Source organism: Sturnus vulgaris, chromosome 3 (genome assembly GCF_052056855.1).
Source record: "Sturnus vulgaris isolate bStuVul1 chromosome 3, bStuVul1.hap1, whole genome shotgun sequence".
NCBI lineage: Eukaryota > Metazoa > Chordata > Aves > Passeriformes > Sturnidae > Sturnus > Sturnus vulgaris.
In genome coordinates, this window is record NC_142245.1 from 54,751,929 (window position 1) to 54,772,239 (window position 20,311).

The 20,311-nt window shown below is 38.2% G+C and overlaps 1 protein-coding gene and 1 long non-coding RNA gene across 3 annotated transcripts in view; one reads left to right on the forward strand and one right to left on the reverse strand.

Annotated features, from left to right (window-relative positions):
- The window catches only part of LOC148224342 (uncharacterized), a 35,462-nt gene that overhangs the window by 4,378 nt on the left and 10,773 nt on the right, over positions 1 to 20,311 (forward strand). Inside the window, exon 2 of the long non-coding RNA XR_015802409.1 lies at positions 4,189 to 4,328. This is a non-coding gene — a long non-coding RNA (uncharacterized LOC148224342). The remainder of the gene's footprint in view (positions 1 to 4,188; positions 4,329 to 20,311) is intronic.
- SNX9 (sorting nexin 9) overlaps positions 9,689 to 20,311 on the reverse strand; it is a 67,996-nt gene continuing 57,373 nt past the window's right edge. For both annotated transcript variants that reach the window (XM_088161683.1, XM_088161682.1), the window contains exons 14-18: positions 17,181 to 17,257; positions 16,117 to 16,206; positions 14,565 to 14,679; positions 13,063 to 13,154; positions 9,689 to 11,752 (exon numbers count right to left, since the gene is read on the reverse strand). In XM_088161683.1, the coding sequence (XP_088017809.1) occupies positions 11,705 to 11,752; positions 13,063 to 13,154; positions 14,565 to 14,679; positions 16,117 to 16,206; positions 17,181 to 17,257 (422 nt within the window). In that variant the 3' untranslated portion in view covers positions 9,689 to 11,704. The remainder of the gene's footprint in view (positions 11,753 to 13,062; positions 13,155 to 14,564; positions 14,680 to 16,116; positions 16,207 to 17,180; positions 17,258 to 20,311) is intronic.

Below are 20,311 nucleotides of genomic sequence, written 5' to 3' on the forward strand. Positions count from 1 at the left end.
GACTGGGCTTTGAATTCAAGCTCTGAAGGTGTATCAGAAGTGGTGGAATGAAGTTTTAGAAATGCTGCTAATGAAAAACTGTGTTGCTGGGAGGTCAGTGGAATTTCTCTCCTCCTCTTCCACCTGTACTTCAACTCTGTGTGTGCTAAGTGAAAGAGGTCTCTCTAGAGAGGCAGACCGACTGCATTCACAGGCACTAGCCTTTTCTTATTAAGAGGCTATTTTCAGTAACAGCAGCTGTTTTAAAGCTTAACATTCTTCATCCCAAAACTATGTGCAGAAGAGCAGCATTAGTCAGATGGCGTTTATTTAGGCAGCAATAGCGACCAGACAACCAGATAAATTTTTTATTCTTTCTTGCAGACTGACATACTTATGATTAGTTGTAGGTATCCCTTTCTCATGTTCAAAGGACTAGGAAGCCACAGAGTTTTCCACTGCTCCTTGCCTCATTTTCTGGAACTCCTGATAGGAAAAACAAAATGCTTAATAAAATAGACAAACTGAATTTAATGTGGGCTGCTTAATATCTGCACAGAAAGATCTGCAGCAAGTATGTTGGCAGTTTCTCCTCAGTAAGCACATGCCTCATCGTGAAAAATTGTATACACCTCTCTTGCTTATCAACAGTGAAAGCAGAGTATTGATTACCCCATATCAAAGCATATGAATTTGATGAGGCAAAAGAAATGCCTTCCTTTTGTCCACGAATCAGCCATGAAGAAAACTCCAGGAAGGAGCAATGCCAGATTGCCAGTTATGGCATTTCAGAAGTACATAGATGGTGTGGCACTGGACTACTGGAAGAGACTGCCTGCCACAAAGTGATTCCTAATTTCATTCTTAAATAAGAATTTAACTATTCTGTTGATGCTCCGTATCTGTAAGAAGGAAAAACAGAGCTTTCATGGTTGTTCAGAAGCCCTAAGTTTCATTGTCTGTTGAGATGTTGTAACTAGCCAGAGAGAAACAGATGAATGCAAGAGTGGACAATGCCAGAACACAACAGAAAGCTGATTCAATGGATCTGAAAGTTAAATAACTTAAAATAATAAGACCCTCCCTTGTATTTTTAGAGTAACCAAATCATACAAAAATTGGGAAAGTCAAGGACAAAATACAATTAGGCAAGTGACAGCAGGACTTTATATGTTTCTGGATAATTTTAATGGTACACTCTATTTATTGAGGAAAATGTTAACTTTTGATCCCTCTAACTATGATTCATTTGTAAATGAATTCTGTTAATATAAAAACCTTTAGTTATTTTGTTGTATTGGCTAACACAGACTATACTTGGGAAAAAAAAGGAGCATACAAGATAGATGAGACCTATAATGAGACATTCAGGAATGGGGGGGTTCGGAAGAGAGGGCAAAGAGAATGAATGGCATTTCCATGTTCAGTTCATAACTAATTAATGTTAATTCATTTAAAGTTTATTGAACTCTAGTTTGCCCTCAGATATTCAAAGGAGAGTATATTTTATGAATTTTCTGTGTGTAAACATTAGTAGGAGTTGATTGAACATAATAGGACATGTTAACTGAGGTTATGTCCAGTACTGGCTATTTACAGCTGTAGTATTTTATAAGAGAATTTTGTTAATTAGATGAGCACATGTTCTGTGTTAACAGAAATGTATACATAAACCCAATGGTTTATTATTATCCTAACGTTCTCTCACATTCCAGTTGTTTTTATCTTGCATATAAAACACAAAGCTAAAGTAAAACTAAGGATTTTTTTTTTGTGAATAAAAGTGAATGTTGGACACAACCTGTCCATTTTAAAGTTTCTGATTTATTCAAGTATTTGCATGGGGAAAAAGGGTTAAAAACAGTTTTCTGTTTGGAGAACACCTCTTTAATACAATCAAATCAGGCAGCTCACAACCAGTACCACCACGCTATAACTACTGAGAAAAGCCTTACATCTCTGCAATGAGTAGGTTAATTTCTCCAAAATCTGAAATACAATCCAGAATCGCAGTTGGTACATCAAAATTCAGTGGGAAACATTCCCCAGGTTTAAGGTTTGGGATTTGTTTGCTGTATGTTTCTTAATATATAGAATTTCTAGTTCATGCCTTTGAGTATGGACTAATGGTTGTGTGCCAGATACTAACCCACATAGCAAAAAGAGTAATTCAGTCACTGTCTAAAAGGAATACAAAATGTCTTGCATGCATAGATTTGCTCTTCTGTGATCAAATGTTCAACATTTTTTCCATTTGAGTTGTTTCCAGTACAGCATATGTGGTGATTTAAAAATGAAGCTAGGCTTCTTTCTCTCATTTAATTTTATAAACAGATGCTTTGTGGTATTATTCCTCCCCATGCTTTAGAAAACCCTGCCCATTAATTTTCAGGTCTGGGAGGGGTTTCAGACCAAAGAGCAAGGGAGCAAGAGGCAGTGTAATAACACATTCCTATGAAGAAAGAGAACATATTTGTCTACCTTGGGGTTTTTACAGCTGCTTTTTGTAAAGTTTGAATGGCATTGGGCAATAAATCTCAAGTGTTCCTCTGCTTTTCAGCAGCTTTGTGGCAAGATAATTTGGACTGAATAGTTTGAAAAGACAGTGAATGGGAACTATTTCAAATCAGAGTAGTTAATGGAGTTCCTCAGTATACCACTATCATTGAACTGGATAATATGAAAGAAAAACTAAAACGGTAAAATAGGGCAAACTGGCTAAGGAATCAAGCTATTTCACAGCCCCATTTATGGTGAAGGCAGAGTGAATAGCATATGTTTTTCTTGAAAGGAAAGGAGGACTGTAGAATGAGGTGTTATCTCTGTCAGTGCTTCTGTAAAGGGGTAGCTGACAAAGCACAGTATGTGAATGAGGGGAACAGACCAGAAAAGAGAAGAACCGAGAGAATATCAAGGTTCAAAGTTATTTGAACAAACATTTTGGTATGTTACATTATTCCTAATGCATCAGTTAAATCCACAGACTGTATATGTGCAACTAAACATAATTAGGCTTCATTCTGCTTGCTAGTCAGTGTTTGTTTCTTTTTGACAATTTGACTTGTTAGGTGTGCTGTTCTGCTTCACTAAAACAAGATTTCTGTATTGCTTTTACAGAAAGAAATGCCTGTACTTCTAACTCATGCCACAGTCACGATTAACATATAAATCATTATGGGAGTCTGAGGTTGACTGGGATGATACATTCCCACCCCAGTTTGCAGGTGGTTTAGATTTCACTATGCCTGTAGCTTTCATGCAATCCCTGTTAGCCTGGGGATGGGTCATGGCACACATAACAAAAATGATTATTCCATATAGGTGAGTAGGCTAGGCTAGGGCTCACTGGCTCAGCTGGTTGAAAGTTGCAGGAATTGCAGTTAACTCATTTGCAGGCTACTATTCCTTTTTTTTCTGATCCAAATAGGTGTGTGTCTGTGTGTGTTTTTATCTCAAAAGTTACCTGGGTAAAAGGGAGGTGAGAAAACATCTTTCTCTGTTGGCTGCACTCAATTCCTAGGACATTTCCTCGCTTTCAGCCACCCATTACAGGCACCCCAGTAATACCAGTGACCTGGGAATGCTGATGTGCATGGGAAGGGGTGAGCAGAGAGTGTGGGCAGGCCAAAATAATCTCAGCAGTTTGGCATGGAGGGGGTGGGGAATGAAAAGACCTTGTGTGGGTGTGACTGGAAAAGCTCAGCAAAGCTGTAGGTTTGGGAGAAAGCCAGCTCCTGGGGTGTGAGAATTACTGGGCCATGTAAAATAACTTTGAGGACAGGGAAAGCTGGAGCATGACACCAGTACTCATGCTGTCCCTCTGAAGCCAAGAGTTAAGAGCCCTTCTACTGCCACAGACCCTGTCCACTGCAATTCACCTTGTGCAATGTCTGGTTGCTGCTGTTGTTGTTACCTCTACTTCAGGAGCTCTTTGGATTGCCTTTCTTGCTGCCCTCCTGTTACTCTTCCTCTTCTCTGTCCCTTCCCCTGCTTCATTCGTTGATGCTTTTTGCCAGGTTGGTCCACTGATGGTTAGATTCTGTTATTAGTGACCCTGATACATAGAGCTATTGCAATTACTTCCCGTGTCTTTTAAAAAGGTGGGTGTGGTGACAGAGCTACTCTGCTCTTATAGAGTAGCTATCTTGAATAATGTTCCCTGCATATTTTGGTGGGAGTTCAGCAGAATTTTCTCTTTACTTATTCCAGAAATTTTAAATAGACTTCGTCCGGTCTTGAAGATTTATTGCAAACTACATGGATGGGCCAGAACCAGTGCAGATCCTTTCCACATGGAAACACTGATGCACAGAGTTCATAGTATGCCTGAAGAAAAGCAGAGATGCTCTGTGAGTTTAAAAATGTCTCTGGGAAGTCAGAATAACTAATCTGTTTAACTCTAGAAGCTGCTGCTCAGAATGGATGAGTCAGGATACAACATATTGCAATCTTTATGACTACTTTTAAGCAACCAGTTGCTTTAAGAGGCACATCTATACATATTGATAAGGGTGATTACATTACTTTTTGTTTATCGGCACTTGAACTAATAACCTAATGCTGGCTATTGAGTTTAACTTAGTGGTGGCTGGAGTCCCATAGGAGAAAAATCTAAGGTATCCTGAGACAGATTTCTCAGAATGTTTCCTTACCATGTCAGAAGTCGGCTACACTCACACTCAACACCTCTCTGCCCTCAGGGCCAGCAGCTGTCTAGCACAGCCTCTTTGGCAAAGCACAGAAGAAAAGCAAAGGGCAGAAGCACTCTGCTCTGTGAGATCTTAGCTGGCTGCAGAGGGTCAGCTGAGGTGTCATTGCATCCTGGGGCTGAGACAGAACTGGACAGGGACAGTGCACATCTGTCCTGTCTTCCTCCCTGCTGCAGAGTTCATCACCAGACCTGTGTGCCACACACACAGTGGGACCCAGCCACGGTTCAGCAGTGGACCTGAGCTGATTCCTGTCCTCTGGCTCCACAGCAGTGAGAAACAGCCCACAGCCTAGGTGCAGCTGCAGGTGTCTGCTCGAGCTCCCTTGCAAACACCCAATACAATGTTTTGTGGGTGGGTTTTGGTTTTTTTCTGTGTGACTTAAATTCCCCTTCAGAAGGGGCTGTTTTATTTTACTATTTCAAAATTACCTAAGACCACTAGTCATTAGATTCTAACACTACATAATTACAATATGAAACCCTTGCTCAGAGGGGAGCTGTGAGAAACAACACCTACAAAAAACTTTTCTGAACTCCACTTTTACTCTAGGAGCAGCCCCTCAATCCCTTGAGAAACCACTGCAGGCCCTGCAAGTTGCCCTTTTCCAGAAAGTGATAATTTTATAGCACACTTGAGTAGATCCCATATCCTGCAGCTGTCTTGCAGACTTACTTTGTAGTATAACAGTCTGTGGATAGCAACCTCCTCTTACTGATTGTGAATTTGGTTTAAATTTGGAAGACTTTCATAAACGGTTGCAGTGTGGGTTTATTTGCTTGTGAGGCTTTTTTGGATGTTGTTTCCTTTCTGCCAAGCATTAAGACTGTGCTTGTAAGCAGCAGATAGATTGGTATAAGTTGTTACCCCAGTAAAATTTATCTATTGCCAAACATAAATATGCTTAAAGTAGGGAAGAAGTGGTCTAGACCTACCTCCTTCCCCAAGTTTTGGAAAAAAGTCCTTGCTTTAAGTTTGGTAGATCCAAATTTTAACCAGGTAGAAAAATATCACTACTTAAACAAGGAGAGTTTTCTTACTCCTCAGTTATCTCTGCTGGCATAACCAATCTGGGATGGTGCAGTCCTGGTGATTGCAGTCAGATGGGAATCTTCTGGGCCAGTGTGTCAAGCTCAGCAAATCCATCCCAGCAGCAAGCAGCCTGGTTTATATTTTGCTACTATATTGCAACAGATAGTATGTTTAAGTTTTCACTTCTCTGCCAGCTGTTGAATTGTTAAACAAAATCTTTACTGATCTTAAAAATATGCCTCAACTAGTCAGGAACTAGTCAACAGTTAGGAAAAATTACCCTGACCCCTGTTTGGCCCTTACTTTTGAGGCAGCTTTTCCTTTTGCAAAAGGTTATATGCCAAACTTGACAAGATTCTGTGTCTGGCTTGGAATTTAATTAAAAATAATAAAATATAGATAGAAGAACACTGGATAAACAGCGTCACTCTCTCATTTTGGCTTTGTTTCCAGCTTGTCATTGGACATTATAGCAACATGTTTAAAAACCCCAACCAAGCACAAACTTTGGATTCTCACGTAAGAATTTTAAGGGACTTTAAGAAATGTCAGTAGATATTTCAGGTTCATAGGACAGCTGTGGGCACTGGTAGTATTGTTAGGGGGTGCTGTGCTTGCCAAAGCCCTCATGACAGTCTTATACAATGGCAAAGACATACTAGCAATGACCCCCTCCTGCCCACAACAGATACAGGGTCTCAGACATGCCAACAAAGTGAATGTAGTGCAATGTATGTCAGCAGTGCAATAAATTTTGATGGGGCCAGAAAGGTCTTGACTGAGGAATACAAAAGGATCACATGGGAGCAGGGAGATACTCCATTCACCCAGAATGTGAAGCGGAAAAGTGAGCATAATGAAGTGATACATTTAATCTTTTCATTTAATAGCATAAAGAGATCAACTTCTACCTAGATTTACAAATATTACAAAGAGTTTGTGTTTGCTGAACTGTGTCTGAAATGGCAATATTATTTGCAAATTATTTTATATAATTATTATTCCAAATAATTAATAGTCTTGGAAACTGCTACTACTCCTGTATACCAAGGGTTATAGACTACAACAGCTAGTACCTTAAAAACCTAAATCTTGATGCAATTACAGATTGAATGAAGGCTGATAAATATTTAGCTTTGCCATTGGAAGTAGTTATATTTAGTATCCAGTTTCATTCACAACTGTTTCTGTTTTGTTTTTTTTAAGAGACTGATTTTCTTCAGATATGCTGTTGTAAATGGTCACAAATAAAAGGCTTGTCTTTTCTTCCAATTTATTACTGCCCTGATTTCAACTCCTTTAGCCTCTCCTCTAGTATCAAAAGGAAGAGAGCACATTCTTTACAATCTTCATTCCATAAACTTCAGTCTGCTGTCCCACTATTTTTGTGTCTCCTGTGGGTAACTAAATTCATTAGTCATTGAGGCATCACATAATCACACAGGTGAGTGTGGGGGGATGCTCTGACAAGCAATTTAATCGGGACAGGTCAATAAGGTCAAATAACTAAAATACAATTCAAAAGAAACTAAACCACTTAATACTGTGTTTTAAAAACTTCCCTGTATCTTTCTGTATTTTCTGTTATTTTTAAAATCCTGATGTTTGTTAGTCTTCTAAGATAACCTCCAACAAACCTCTTGGAGCTAGCTACTTAATTACATCTTTAGAATTACATACTTTTTAGGAAAACAGTTCATGAAATATTTGGGTTTTTTGGGAATGACATTTCACAAGACTAAAAACCAGTGAAGAGTAACCATTTTAGATTTTGATCTACTGAGATTTAATTGCAACAGAAGGCAAGGTGAATTAAAAGTCACCTTGAATTGACAAATGTGTGCTATGAAAAGTTTATTAGCAAACGTATTTTAAAAATGAATAGTTGTTGAAGATGGTAGGTATAAAAGGAAAACTAATTATAGCAGAAGCCTGTTGTTAACAGAAAATAAGTATTTTAATACTTAATTAATATTTAATGCAGTCTTGCTTCAGCTCTTGACAGAAAACCATGATATACAAAAATGTATTTTAACAGAATACAGCCACAGGTCAGAATAAGGGAAGAACAATATTTAGTAAAAATAAGAAAGCTGGCTTCAGCTAGACAGGAGCAATTCAAAGAAACTAATAAATCTTATTGTGAAGCAAAATTTTTAACCCTGTAGATGAGAAGAACCTAGAGTTCAGAAAGTTCAGCAGGAGGGGTGTAAGAATAGTAGCTGGAATCTGAAGGACTGCAAAAAATTTAGGATAGTTTAAAAAATCTGGCCAATCAGGAAAGATTAAAACGCCCAGAAGATTAAAAATAGGCAAACACATTCTTTACAAGACAAGGAAATTAAGCCAGTTTAAATTCACTATCTCAAAGATAGGGCAAAGATCTCAGAGTCACAACTCATATGTGAAGAGCCATGGGAGGAAAAAAAAAAGGGAGAAAACAGATAATCCAAGTTTGTGACTCAGAGGTTCTTTAAAACAGTATGGGTGTAACTGACATTGCCACGAAACAGAATGAGTGGATTGGTCACCAGCCAGTCAATATATTTCTAATTCTATACGGTTGTTTTTGTTAGGGTTGTGCAGACAGGAAAAAAGTTTTTTTTTCTGCTCAAGTGGTTACCTCAGGTATTAACATTAGTTTTATCAGAAGAGTTACAGGAAAGTATGTGAAAAAAACAACTGATCAAAGACCTCCCTGCCCCTTGCCAAATAACTGGCCACTTCCTGGTGCATGCTCACATCTTGGTGGGAAGCCCTATGAAAGGCAGAAGCAGCAGTATCAGGACACTTGCCTAGCAAATGCTTTCCTTGCTGCTGGACTTCATGTCCTGAGGCTGTGGAGGGAGTAATTTTGGCCAGTCCAGACTGGCAGAGTGTCTGGTGTATGTCAAACTAAGCCACAGCATAAGAGATGCATCGCTTCCTTTGTGAGAGTTTTCTTTACAAGACTGTTAGACTGAATTTGTTCTAAGCACCTGAACTAGACTAATTGTGGTAGAAATAAAATTGATGTATTATTTAACTAGGATTTACAGAATCAAGTGTATGTTATGGTAGTACTTTCTCAATTATCTCATCATAGAAAACAGGAATTGCTCAGGAATGTAAAAATTTCCATACTCATGTAAAGTTAGGACCTATTGGAGAACTCCCAACTGCAGACAACAATACACCTCCAAAACCACACCCTGTAACAAAGTCTGCTGCTGCAGTCTTAATCCCATGTTTGATTAACAGCAAACAAGAAATGCACGTAGCCTTCCTCTCTGTACAGCTACATTTTGATTAAAAAAAAATGGATGTAGTTGCAGTAACAGAATAAGCAATCAAAGTGTAAAGTTAAACCCAACAACTTGGGCAGTTGATGTCTTTTATGAAGTCCCTGGGCTAATGCCAGTGTTTGGCTCTCCCTGGAAGGAAACAGTAGTAAGGCTTGTTGATGCTGCAGACACTAATTATTCAGCTATGACAAACAAAACACAGGAGAGCACTGCTCAAGTCTTGCACTAACTTGCTATTTCTGTTTTATGACTACATCTGTTGCCCCCAACTCATGCAATTAAAACTGTGCCACTATTCATGTCTAATTTAAAAAACAAATATCAAAGGCAATCGAATTTCTATTCTGGGTCAACACCATGCTGACACAAAGCCAGGAATACACAGTAGCACTGTACTCTACTACTTATTTGCAGTCAGGAGGGTTCCATCAACCACGAGCTGGACTGACCTGAATAAAGAAAGCTTACAACATATGCATAGCCTTTGCTAGTTTGCAGTCACTAGCACTATTATACTATCCAGTTGGGATGCCTGCTTTATGTAAGACACATGGATACTTCCTCATTCCTCAGGTGGCCTGTGTGTAAGCTGGTGAAAAGCTACAGGGAGGATTTGCCTCATAGTGCATTTACTCTGTTAAAAACCAACACGATGATTTGAAAGAAAAAGATAAAATAGTCTGGTGGATATACATAAATATTTATTATCAGTTTAGCTTCATTTTACTAGAAATCTTTAAACAGTTTTTCTTTTTTTTCTTTTTTGCCAAAATGTTGCATCTGACACAGTTGCTACTGTCATAGCTTCCCTGCACTGGGAACGCAGAGCTTACACTTAAGATTCCAAAACAATATATTCAAGATAAAGAGCTTTCAACTTTAGTGCATATGGAGCTATTTAAGGATTGGTAAAAAGAACCCCCTTCCCCCTCCCAAATGAAGAGTCTGTTACAAAGAGATTTCATTACCAAAAAGTGAATATACAAATGCTAAAAAATGCTGGCTTGAAAAAGTGATTTCAGAATTTACTGTACACATTGTAACAATTTATTATATAAGCTGCTTCTACATGCAAGCAGATCTTACATTTGGTGTAAAACATTTATACACATTCTTTACAATTTGTACATATTTAAATGGCTGTATCAAACAACACGGCGCTATGGAATTTTGAAAGCAAACAACTAAAATTGGGAGGAGAAAAAGACAAGGTTTATAAAAGGTGAACAAAACTCGTGACACTGAGAAGCATCTAGACTTAGGCTTAGTCTTGTTTGGTTTGGTTTCAGGTTATTCAGGCAGATCCAGATTTTCCTTCTAGCACAAGAAAGTAACACCAATGCAAAACAGAGTAAGGCAACTATTGAACCGGCAGACTGTACCCGTCACTTAGAATAGCTTCTTGGTAAAATGCCTTTTTAGTTGTTGTTTTTTAAAATTAAAACATTTATTTTCTAGGCACATTTTAGCAAAAACTGCATTTTGGCTTTCCTGCTTGCCTATGGCAAGAAATGAATTGCTGTACTTGGTGCCCATTGTGAACACAGTTGGTGGTGGCTTTTTTGGTTTGATTCTGTGAAAAGCCAAGGCCTCAAATGGTATTTCAGTAGTAAGGAAGAAGATACTGAGTCACTTGATAAAAGATGATGATCAAAGAACAGAGTTTGTGTTTTGACTAATTATGTTATTCAGTACTTTTGTCACCTTTGAGTTTGCATTAGAAGGCAACAAAAAGTTAACCTGAACCTGTGTGAACAGCACACCATACTACTATACGAAGACCTGAGCTTAGTGGGAATTTGGGGATGTCTACTAGTTGGGGTTAGATGTGGCAGTGTCCCCTCTGCTGAAACATTACAAACTGTCAGAGGGGAAGCTGGCCCTGTACAGCACTGAGAAACACCAGTGCCTTACAGCATAACATTGGGGGTGTCAAAGTGCTGGTATGGAAAACTGTTTTTCACACTTTCCTGAATGGCTCGTTCCTTGTTTGTACTTTGTCTTCTTACACAGTGCATAGTGAAAAAGTGAGCCTGACAAGCTCTGAGGTGGTACACCACAAGAACAAGATTGAGTTAGAAGGAAAAAGAAGAGAGGGAAGAATGATTTCTATTTACCAGAAGTTATACTGGGAGCAGGATGCCATGGCTGCATATGGGAAGCAAAACCTAAGAACAAAGCGTTCATTCAGGAGATTATCACAGACATGTGCCAGAAACATACATGAATATAATTCCTCCTGGTTACTGAATCGCTGGAGAGCTCAACTGAATATAAAGAGTATTAAGTAATTTTCTTAAGTTTGTCTGCTTTCCCACTTAAAAAAAAAAAGCTACAAAGGTGTCACTCTGGTGTTGATTTGGAGTTTTTGGAAGAATATCTGAATGACAAGTCTTCACGAAGTCCATGGCAACATATCAGTTTGATAATTTAGATCCCTATAACTGAGAGCATTACCTAGCTGTTTTATTTAAATAATGATACAAATGGGAGAGCTTTCAAGACAGGAGAGCCTTATTGTATGATTTAGGCTGATAAAGTAAAATTTTAAATAATACTTTTTTTACAACTGATTCTTGTTGGTTTGGGGTTTTTTGGGATTTTTTTTTTTTGCAAAGGCTAACAAATTTTTATTAGCATTGCCTCCTCATCAGGAAAGCACTTTGGAGTTGTTCTTTATTGTTGAATACTCCTTATTCTCTACATCACAGGAAAGCGGCTGAGTGCCTGCCTCAGCTTCTGTGCAATCTGAAACAAAGAAACAGAAGATATTTAATATGTACTCACTTTACACTGTGCAGAAATATGATTGCAGGCTAAGAAATTAGGTGTTCCCTTACGTGATGAAAATCTGCAGGCGTTACTGCAGGTTTTACATATGCAGGACTCTCAAAACATTCCATTATAAAGACTTCTCATATATACACTTTCTGCCTTGTTAATTTGGTACTTTCACTGCTTCAGTTGTGTTGGAGAAAGCATTGTAGGCAGGCCTGTTATTCTGCCAGTCTGTTTACCTAGCACTGCACTGCACCAGAGAGCTACAGGAACAAAGCCAGATTTTCCAGGAGTCCCACCTCCCTGCTGAAGCAAGGCTGAAACATCAGGACAGAGCTCCTGTGCACTCCCCACAGTTCTCAAGGTGTCCATGACCCTACATGTGAACACATACTGGGGGAGAGAGGATTGGTACAAGAAAACTGGTGAGGCTGCAACCAGAAGGATCTACATGGACTGGACAAGAGGCTGAAGAAGGTAAAGGGAAACCTAAGCCTAACCCCAGCAGATGTGTCAAGAAAAGCAAGCAAAGTGACCTGATGGGGGGCCTGCAGTTGTCACCCACTAAAGATACCTCTGAAGCTCCACTGGCAACTTTTACGGCTACGAAGGGGCACCAGTTACTTTTGACACTCGTTCTAGTGATAGAAGTCAGGTTCCAACACATTCAAACTCAAATGTTTTACCAGCATATCACATTAGAAAACTTGTTTATTTTTAAAAATCACAAGGAATACATGCATAAGAACACTGTTAAATGAGAACTACAGTGGTAGGGAGAGTGCTCATATTTAACATATTTAATGTCACCTGAAACATTCCTGTCCCTCCTGTCCCACACTTGTATACATCAGACTTTAAATCACAAAAGCTTCCCTTCTCACTCCCATCCTATGGGAGGAAAATTTTGTTGAAATGTTTTACTGTTCTCTTCAGTGCAGCAGGCCTTGCTTACTGCACATCACAGAACTAAAATTTTTTGGAACTCTAGTACCGGCACTGGGGGGAAAAAAAAGTCAAGCTATCAACAATATGGTTTCTGAGCAGTGGTTTTTAGTTCTACTAGGTTTATTGTACCAATCACGTACATAGGAAAGTATCTATAGGAAAATACTTAAACTAATTATTTCAGTTTTCAAGTTTTTCTACAATTACTTTTACAATTTTTTGTACAATTCTTTAAATATCTGCTCTGTGGGAGCATGGATTAAACTCTGTTTCCTAGAAAAGTAGCAGCACAGTACATGCCAAGCAAACAATGCTGAAGCCCTGTCCCTTACCGTTTCGTAGAACTGTGCCTGCTGCTCCAGATAGAGACGAATGACGCTGTTGTAGTCATAGATCCGGTTACTGTGGAAGTGATTCATCTCAGCTGCAATCAGACCCAGGAGACAAATTATTTCACACAGGCATTTATAATTAGGAACAGTTTCACTCAGTTCAAGTTAGTTACTCTGCAGCAAGCTCAGTGTCCAGCCCTGCCAGCACAGTTCCTGTTCTCAAGCTTCCACAACCTGTTCTGCCTGCAGCACTCGAGTTACAGTGGAACTGTTTGTCAGATTGGTAGGGGGTCAATTGCACACCAAGCAAGCCAGGTTCTTGTATTACAATACTCAGGTCCACAAAACTTGATAAAAAAATACAAGCAGAATTTTCTACTACTGAGGTAACTGTTCCTTCCTGAAGGGTTTCCAACAGAATTTTGGCTAGGACATTCAAGTTTCCAAGGATATGGATAGCAAGATGTAAGCCACAGCTGTAAATATTTAGATTAAAAAAAAAGAACGAAAAAGATACAACCAGTAGTGTCTGATCTGTTCTTGACTTAGGCTGTTACAACAGATACCTGAGAAACAGCATTACTGAATCTATAACACCTTACACCAATTTCTACATCTCTTCTCAGGCCACAGCTTATGGCTGAAAGAAGTTAAATATATTTTGAGATATCAGTGGAGGGAGAAGAAATATTCTACATTGTAAAAGTCATCCTGGAGATCTCTTCCACAATTACCACACGTAAAACACAATCATCTTGCGTCACTGTGACTAAGCAGAAGGGGGTAGGGAGCTTTCTTGGTTGTTTTTAAAATCAATTTTGTGTGCTGCTCTGACTTCGTCACAAAATATATCGAGTATTCTTGACTTTAAATCATCTAGAAATGATGCAACCCCCTCAGTAATGAGTAATCTCATTGAAGTCAGTAACAGGATGCACTTAATGGCTTGATATCCTGCAGGATTGAGTCCTGACTCCTCACTTCCTCAGTTTTTCTAGTGCAGTGTGCTGCACCTTATATTTACAACACCTCTAACCTAGAGACGAAAAAGTTCGTTCAAAAAACATCCAGGAAATAAAGATCTTATCTAAAAGAACATGAATCTCACCTGGGAGATGGGTTATGTCCAACTAAACTAAAAGTCAGAAAAATATTTCTGCTCATGATGACCACCTTCTTACACCAGGTCCTTGCTTTTAATTGGAGACATTATCACTTCCAAATTAAAGAATCAGCCTGGGATAGTTGTTTTGGGGTTTTTTAATTGCATTTTCAAAACATGTGTCTTTTGCAAGAGCGATGTGAGATTAAAAAAAAAAAAGGGGGGGGAAGGCAAAATAACTTCAATTTAGAAAAACCTAAGCAGGTCACAACAAAACCCCCGCGAACAACCCATGCCCAGGTTTTATTCTCGGTAGCAAAAGATTTTCTGTCAAAGTATGCTGCTTAACAGAAGTCCTTCAGAGGTCTACGACTGCCATTTAGCTCAAAATTTGGTTTACCTTGTAGTGCATAAGCCATGGTGCTCACACGTTTCACCATGTTCTGTTTGTCTTGAGGCGTTATTTTACTGGTTGCAACTAACTTGTCACTTTCCTTCACTCTTTCTATTGCTCCCTGTAGAAACCAAATGCAGAAAGGTTAAAAGAGTAGTCAACTCAGGGGTCTTCATAGTAATCTAAAATGCCACAGCTACATTCTGAGCTTGCATTCAGTACGCATATGTACACAAAATGATCAATTCTGCCTTTCATCCAAAGTTTGTTATTTCACTTCATTGCTTCCAAGAGTCCTTGCAAAAAGTGACTTCAAACACAGGCATGATCAGGGTAATCAGCAGAGTGGGTTTGGTACAGGCAGTAATACACAAGGATATATACAAAAAGGGAAAATGGACCAAGTTTCAAATTACAGATGACCAACATAACTAACATCCAAAAGCCTGTAGAACCTTATTTACACATTTTACAAGATGAGGCAACATAAAACCGTTTTTCAAGAGACTACAACTCATTGCAATGTATAGCCATTGATTCAGGAAAATCCTTGAGTCACGTAAATATACCATAAAAAGATATGCCTCCACTACACAATGCACTTGTGCCAAACAACATGCAAGAGAATCTATTTACATGTCTCTGGGCAGTAGGTTTGTTTCAAGTTTTAAAAACCTTTCTTCTCCTTTTATGGTATTTCCCCACAATGATTCTGTGGGATGAGGGACTGTAAATGTCCTGAAGAAAGAATACACAAATCTGATAGGCTTTTATTTTGATTGCTCTCAGAGGTATGGTTCTTATGTTCTTGTTCTATACATTTAACACTTCAAGTGATCAAAAAAACCCCAACCCCATATATTTGTGCACTTGTTTTAATACTTCACAATATTTAGTTTCCTGAAATACATTGCAGCAGACACATGACCATAAGGAAAACTCTATGACAAAAAAAAAAAAAACAAAAAAAAAACAAAAAAAAAAAAAAAAAAAAAAAAAAAAACAAAAAAAAAAAAACGGCAGAATATTCAAAACTACACTGTGGCTTTTGTATTACAAAGTGTTGGGTTTTGTTTCCGATACTTTGTTTCTTTGTTTTTTCTTCCCCTCAGAAATGTTAGAGCTTAGCTCTCGTCTCTGGTTTTTGATATTAAAGAAACTTCTAGGCAGTGCATGATTATTTATTACATATCAGCAAGCCAGCCATGCAACTATACACAAACAACTTTTTCTACAATACTTGTATGGTTTTATTATCACATAAGGCTCAAATATTACAAATTTACACTACTGCTATTCACCTCCCTGGGACATAAGTCAACCTGAAGAAAATCATGAACCTTCTACTGCTCTGCTATAGAAGAAAGTCATTATATTCTTGACAGAAATCCTAGCTTTCCTTCCCTCTAAGTACTTCTTATTTTAAAAATCAACACACCAGTTTCACAGAAACTTCTAGTGTTTCAGCAGCAGGGGCCAGGCTGCTGCACAAATGCAGGGACCACTTTTGCTGCTATGCCCACTGCCCAGCTCTTAAGTAAAAAGGTTCTTCACATACCTTATGAGCTGCTATGATGTCAGGGAAGCAACCAAGAAATCCCTTATATTCATGATTTGTTTCCATCAAAAAGTGAAGATCTTTCTTTGGCTAATGAACAAAGCATAAGCATTAGTAAAAGTATCTGTGGCAAATTAACATCACAAAAAGAAACTATGATGCCAAGAAAGAGCAAAGAGGAAAAAAGGGAAGGAAACAATTGAAAAAACCTAAACCAAAATATTAATTGTTTATGCAAGTTTTTCATATATGAAAAGGTTTTTTAAAAAATATAAGCTTTTTAGAGCAAGGCATGAGCATCATTGTGCAGATGCCTCTGTTCTTTGTTTCATTTAACACTATCTCATGAAGTGAGGGCTTTTGCCTTCAGTTTTCACTGTAGAAGGATTTCCAGTACAGTCTCTTATTGCATATACAAATATGTACATGCAGAGGTGCATCTCCTTAGTTGTCAACATGGAAAGGGGTTTTAAGAACTTTCAGACTAAGCCTTGAGATAAAGAGATTCCGCATTTTGGAGACTTTAAGCGTGACATGCTAAACATCAATGTATGTCTTGAATACCAATCAAGGTTTATTTAAGCCAGATTTTTGCTGAAGCAGGCAACCACATGTCAAGGTAATGGAACAGGTTCAATACACAGGTATGTCCTCATATGGAGCAACAGCAAAATCTGGATCCTGTAGATATTTGGGGAATGCAGAGGGAAGGCAGAAACTCTGTCCTTGATTAAATGTCATTCTTTTGTGTCAATAATGAATACAGTTCACAGACATCAGAAAATGAACACGTTTAAAGAACAACAATCATTTTAGTATTTTAGAAACCAGAATGTGGGCTTTCTGACCAACAGAAATGCCTTCTCATCACATTCCCCCGGAGCAGACACAGAGTAGAAAAGAAGATGAAAATACATTTAAAAGTGTTAATAGCAATTTCATTTAATTGGTCTATAGCACTAGCAGCTATGTTTTAATCGAAGAGTGAAGAAGAAAAGTCAGAAATAATCCAATTAGGTGATATGTTTGTACACACTACGCCACTGTGTTCGTAATACTCCTACCTGATCTGCTACAAGACTGGCAATTTCTTCGTAAGTTTTCCCTGCTTCTGTTATTGCTCCATTGAGATCAGATTCTCCTAGAAGTAAACATCAGCGTTCGAATTACAGTAAGTCAATTACAACAAGAAACTTGCCTTGCTTCAAGGCAAATTTATGAAATAGCCTATTAACAATAATAAATGCCTAGCCATCCTTTTATAACCAGCAGAAATAAAGAATTTTAAAAAACATTAAAGGAGGAAAACTGAAGGTCTTGTAGAAAATTAACGTATACCACAGTACTTGCACTACTTACTTCCACGTTTAATAATTTTATGCAGTTTAAATACACAGGTATTCCTTCCTCCACAAGGGGCAACAGGAAGTCTACCAGGATTGAAAGGAAGGAAGAATGAGGAGGGTTACAAAAGATAGACTGACAAAGCTGATGTGCTACTGGCCCTGAGCTCTTTGACCATCCTGGACCATAACTGTTCAAAGGTCAGAGAAGCAAAAGGAGGCTCAAGTAACTTTTTTCCTTGACAAGACGTCTAATCCTTTAGGGAACTCTTTGATAATATTTTCAAGCTCTATAAAAATCACTGGTTTCTGGAGTGAGTTTCTAACTCTCATCCTCATATGAGACAGATCAAAGGGCCCTACAATCTAAGCTTAACAATACAGACATCACCATCAATCCTAAGCTAGACAACACCACATAACACTGTATTACTAACAGGACAGGCTACGTGGGACAAAGATGGAAACAAGCCTTACATTCTTGTATGTTTCATGCCACTTCACCTTCCCATCCATGTTAGCTTGTCCAAAGCACGTAGTCAACAGTACAGAAAGCAAATTGAGGTAGAGAGTAGAAAGGCGAAGGTATAGTTTGCAGATATCAAACTTTAGTTTAAGAAAAAAATAGTTTTCTTATGCTTTCAGACATGTCTTGATATTAGGCAGTGGTTAGTCTTTTATAAACTTTTTCATTTTATTCTAAAGATATTATCAGTGACTTAACTGAAAAGTACCATAGATTTCATTAATGATTAATCTGAACATTAAAGTATCTTGTCTTAGTACAACATATGGTCTAATCTACATTAGAGATTTATTATGTAGGATTCCTTCATTTTAGCATGTCCTAAAGGAAACAAGGTAATGACAGAATGTTGCTTCAGTTCTATCAATCAATTCCTACTTTCCATTAGACTGGTTTCATAAAGTCAAAAAGCTATGAGGCAAAGTGTCCGATCCTAAGATGTAATAAATCCAGTAACACAAACACTGCTAAACAAATCATTCATATTTCTCCTATTTGGGCCTGTTAGGATAAAATAAAAATAAAACCAACACTAATTCCCATTGTGAGACTCAAGAGGTACACAATTCATAAGATATCTTCACCTTTTTGTAAAACAACAGAAAAAATTGGAGGGTGATCAATTTTATTATTTCAGGCTTAAGGCTTATGTATTTTCAGTATTTCAGAACTCTTCTGTCTGCTCAGAAGTAACCTTGAAGTACCTGCTGCTTAGGCAACTGACTCTTAGATTTTGGGATAAAACATAGTGTGGCTTCAGAATCAGAAGCCAGGTTGGTCTAGATGTTGCTGTTCATTTTATAGTGCCATAAAAGATGTTTACTTTCCCTATCTGGAGGGGGAAAATAAAAAAAGAGGAAGAGTGTATATATTTAAGTTGAACAACAAAATCCTTCCATTCTGTGCCAAGCTCACTCAAGGAACCTTCATAGATCAGAGTTTTAAAGGATTTAGACAAACTCTCCCAACACCAATCATCTTTTATTCTCAGCATTCTCAGCTTCTGAACCAATGCAAAACTGGGAATTGCTTTCTTAACTCAGTCTGTGAAAGTTGAGTTGGGTCCGAGTGCAAGGATACATAAGCATGTCAGGGGTTCTTTAATCAATGGAAGAGCAGAAAGCCCCAAATGTTGATAACATTTATAACAAAATTATGTTAGTGTTCAGTACATATATTCCCAGAAGAATAGGGGGCCTAAAAGCTCTGACTGAAAGCATCTATAAAAAGAGCAGTTAAAATGGCCAGTAATATTCCACAGATATATCAACCCAATCACATGGAGAAACATATTTTCATTGATTTACAGGCTGCATACTGTCATAAGGAGACAAAGAAAGACATAAAACTATGAGAAGCCTTTTGGAGATGTTTAATAGAGCATCTCTTAGTTCAACTGCTTGGTAAATTCCAGTGGTAATAATTTCAGAAGGAATATACCAGACATATTGGGGGATAATATTCCAAGTTTTGACTGGGACAGATGAATTTTTTTTGTCAAGAAGTATTTTAGTTTTCTTTTCTTTCAAAGTACATTTTAATATAATTCAGTAGGAAAAATCACAAAGTTTGATGTACTAGCAGAAAATACTTGCAGCAAAGCTCTTCTTGATAAGTACACTTCAAACTGATACGTGCAGCACACAAGCAGCTTGTAAAGCAGGATTTGCCTGTTGCTAGCTGACAGGATAGTGAAACTTGCATGTAACTGCCTAACAGAATTCCCGAGGGGTGATGTAGGATTAGGAGACCTTACTATGGTGAATGGCATACCATTCATTCACATTTCTTAATATAGGAGAAAGACTCCTCCAGATTTGGTGCCGCAAAACAGAAGCCATGCTATTTAAGGCTGTGTTAACCTTAGAGTATCCTATGATACAGTAATATAGGCAACACGTGGCCAGGGTGCAGGACACTTCCAGGCATGTTCTGGTACTGTCCAACATGCATTTTTGGACAAGGATTGTGCTTGCAAAGTGTGCATTCTTGGAACCAACTAGACAGTACATAAGCCCATGGCCAAGTTAAATCAGAACCTTTCTGTACGTCCTTAATACTTTTAAAGGTACCCTTGTGTCTGCAAATACTAGAGACAGATCCCTAACACACACTGGGGCTGGCAATGAATAGATAAGGCTCATTCTGTAGCATGAGAAAAAGAGCTAGAGTGAGTCAGATTAACAAGTGTATCTTGCCTGCTGCAATCTTAAATATCTTAAGCTAGAAAGTAGAAGAGAAGGCAGTAGACATCACCACATAAGATTTTGCAGAGCAAGCAGGCATCACTAATAAAAGTGGTATGGACACTAGATACATCCTATCC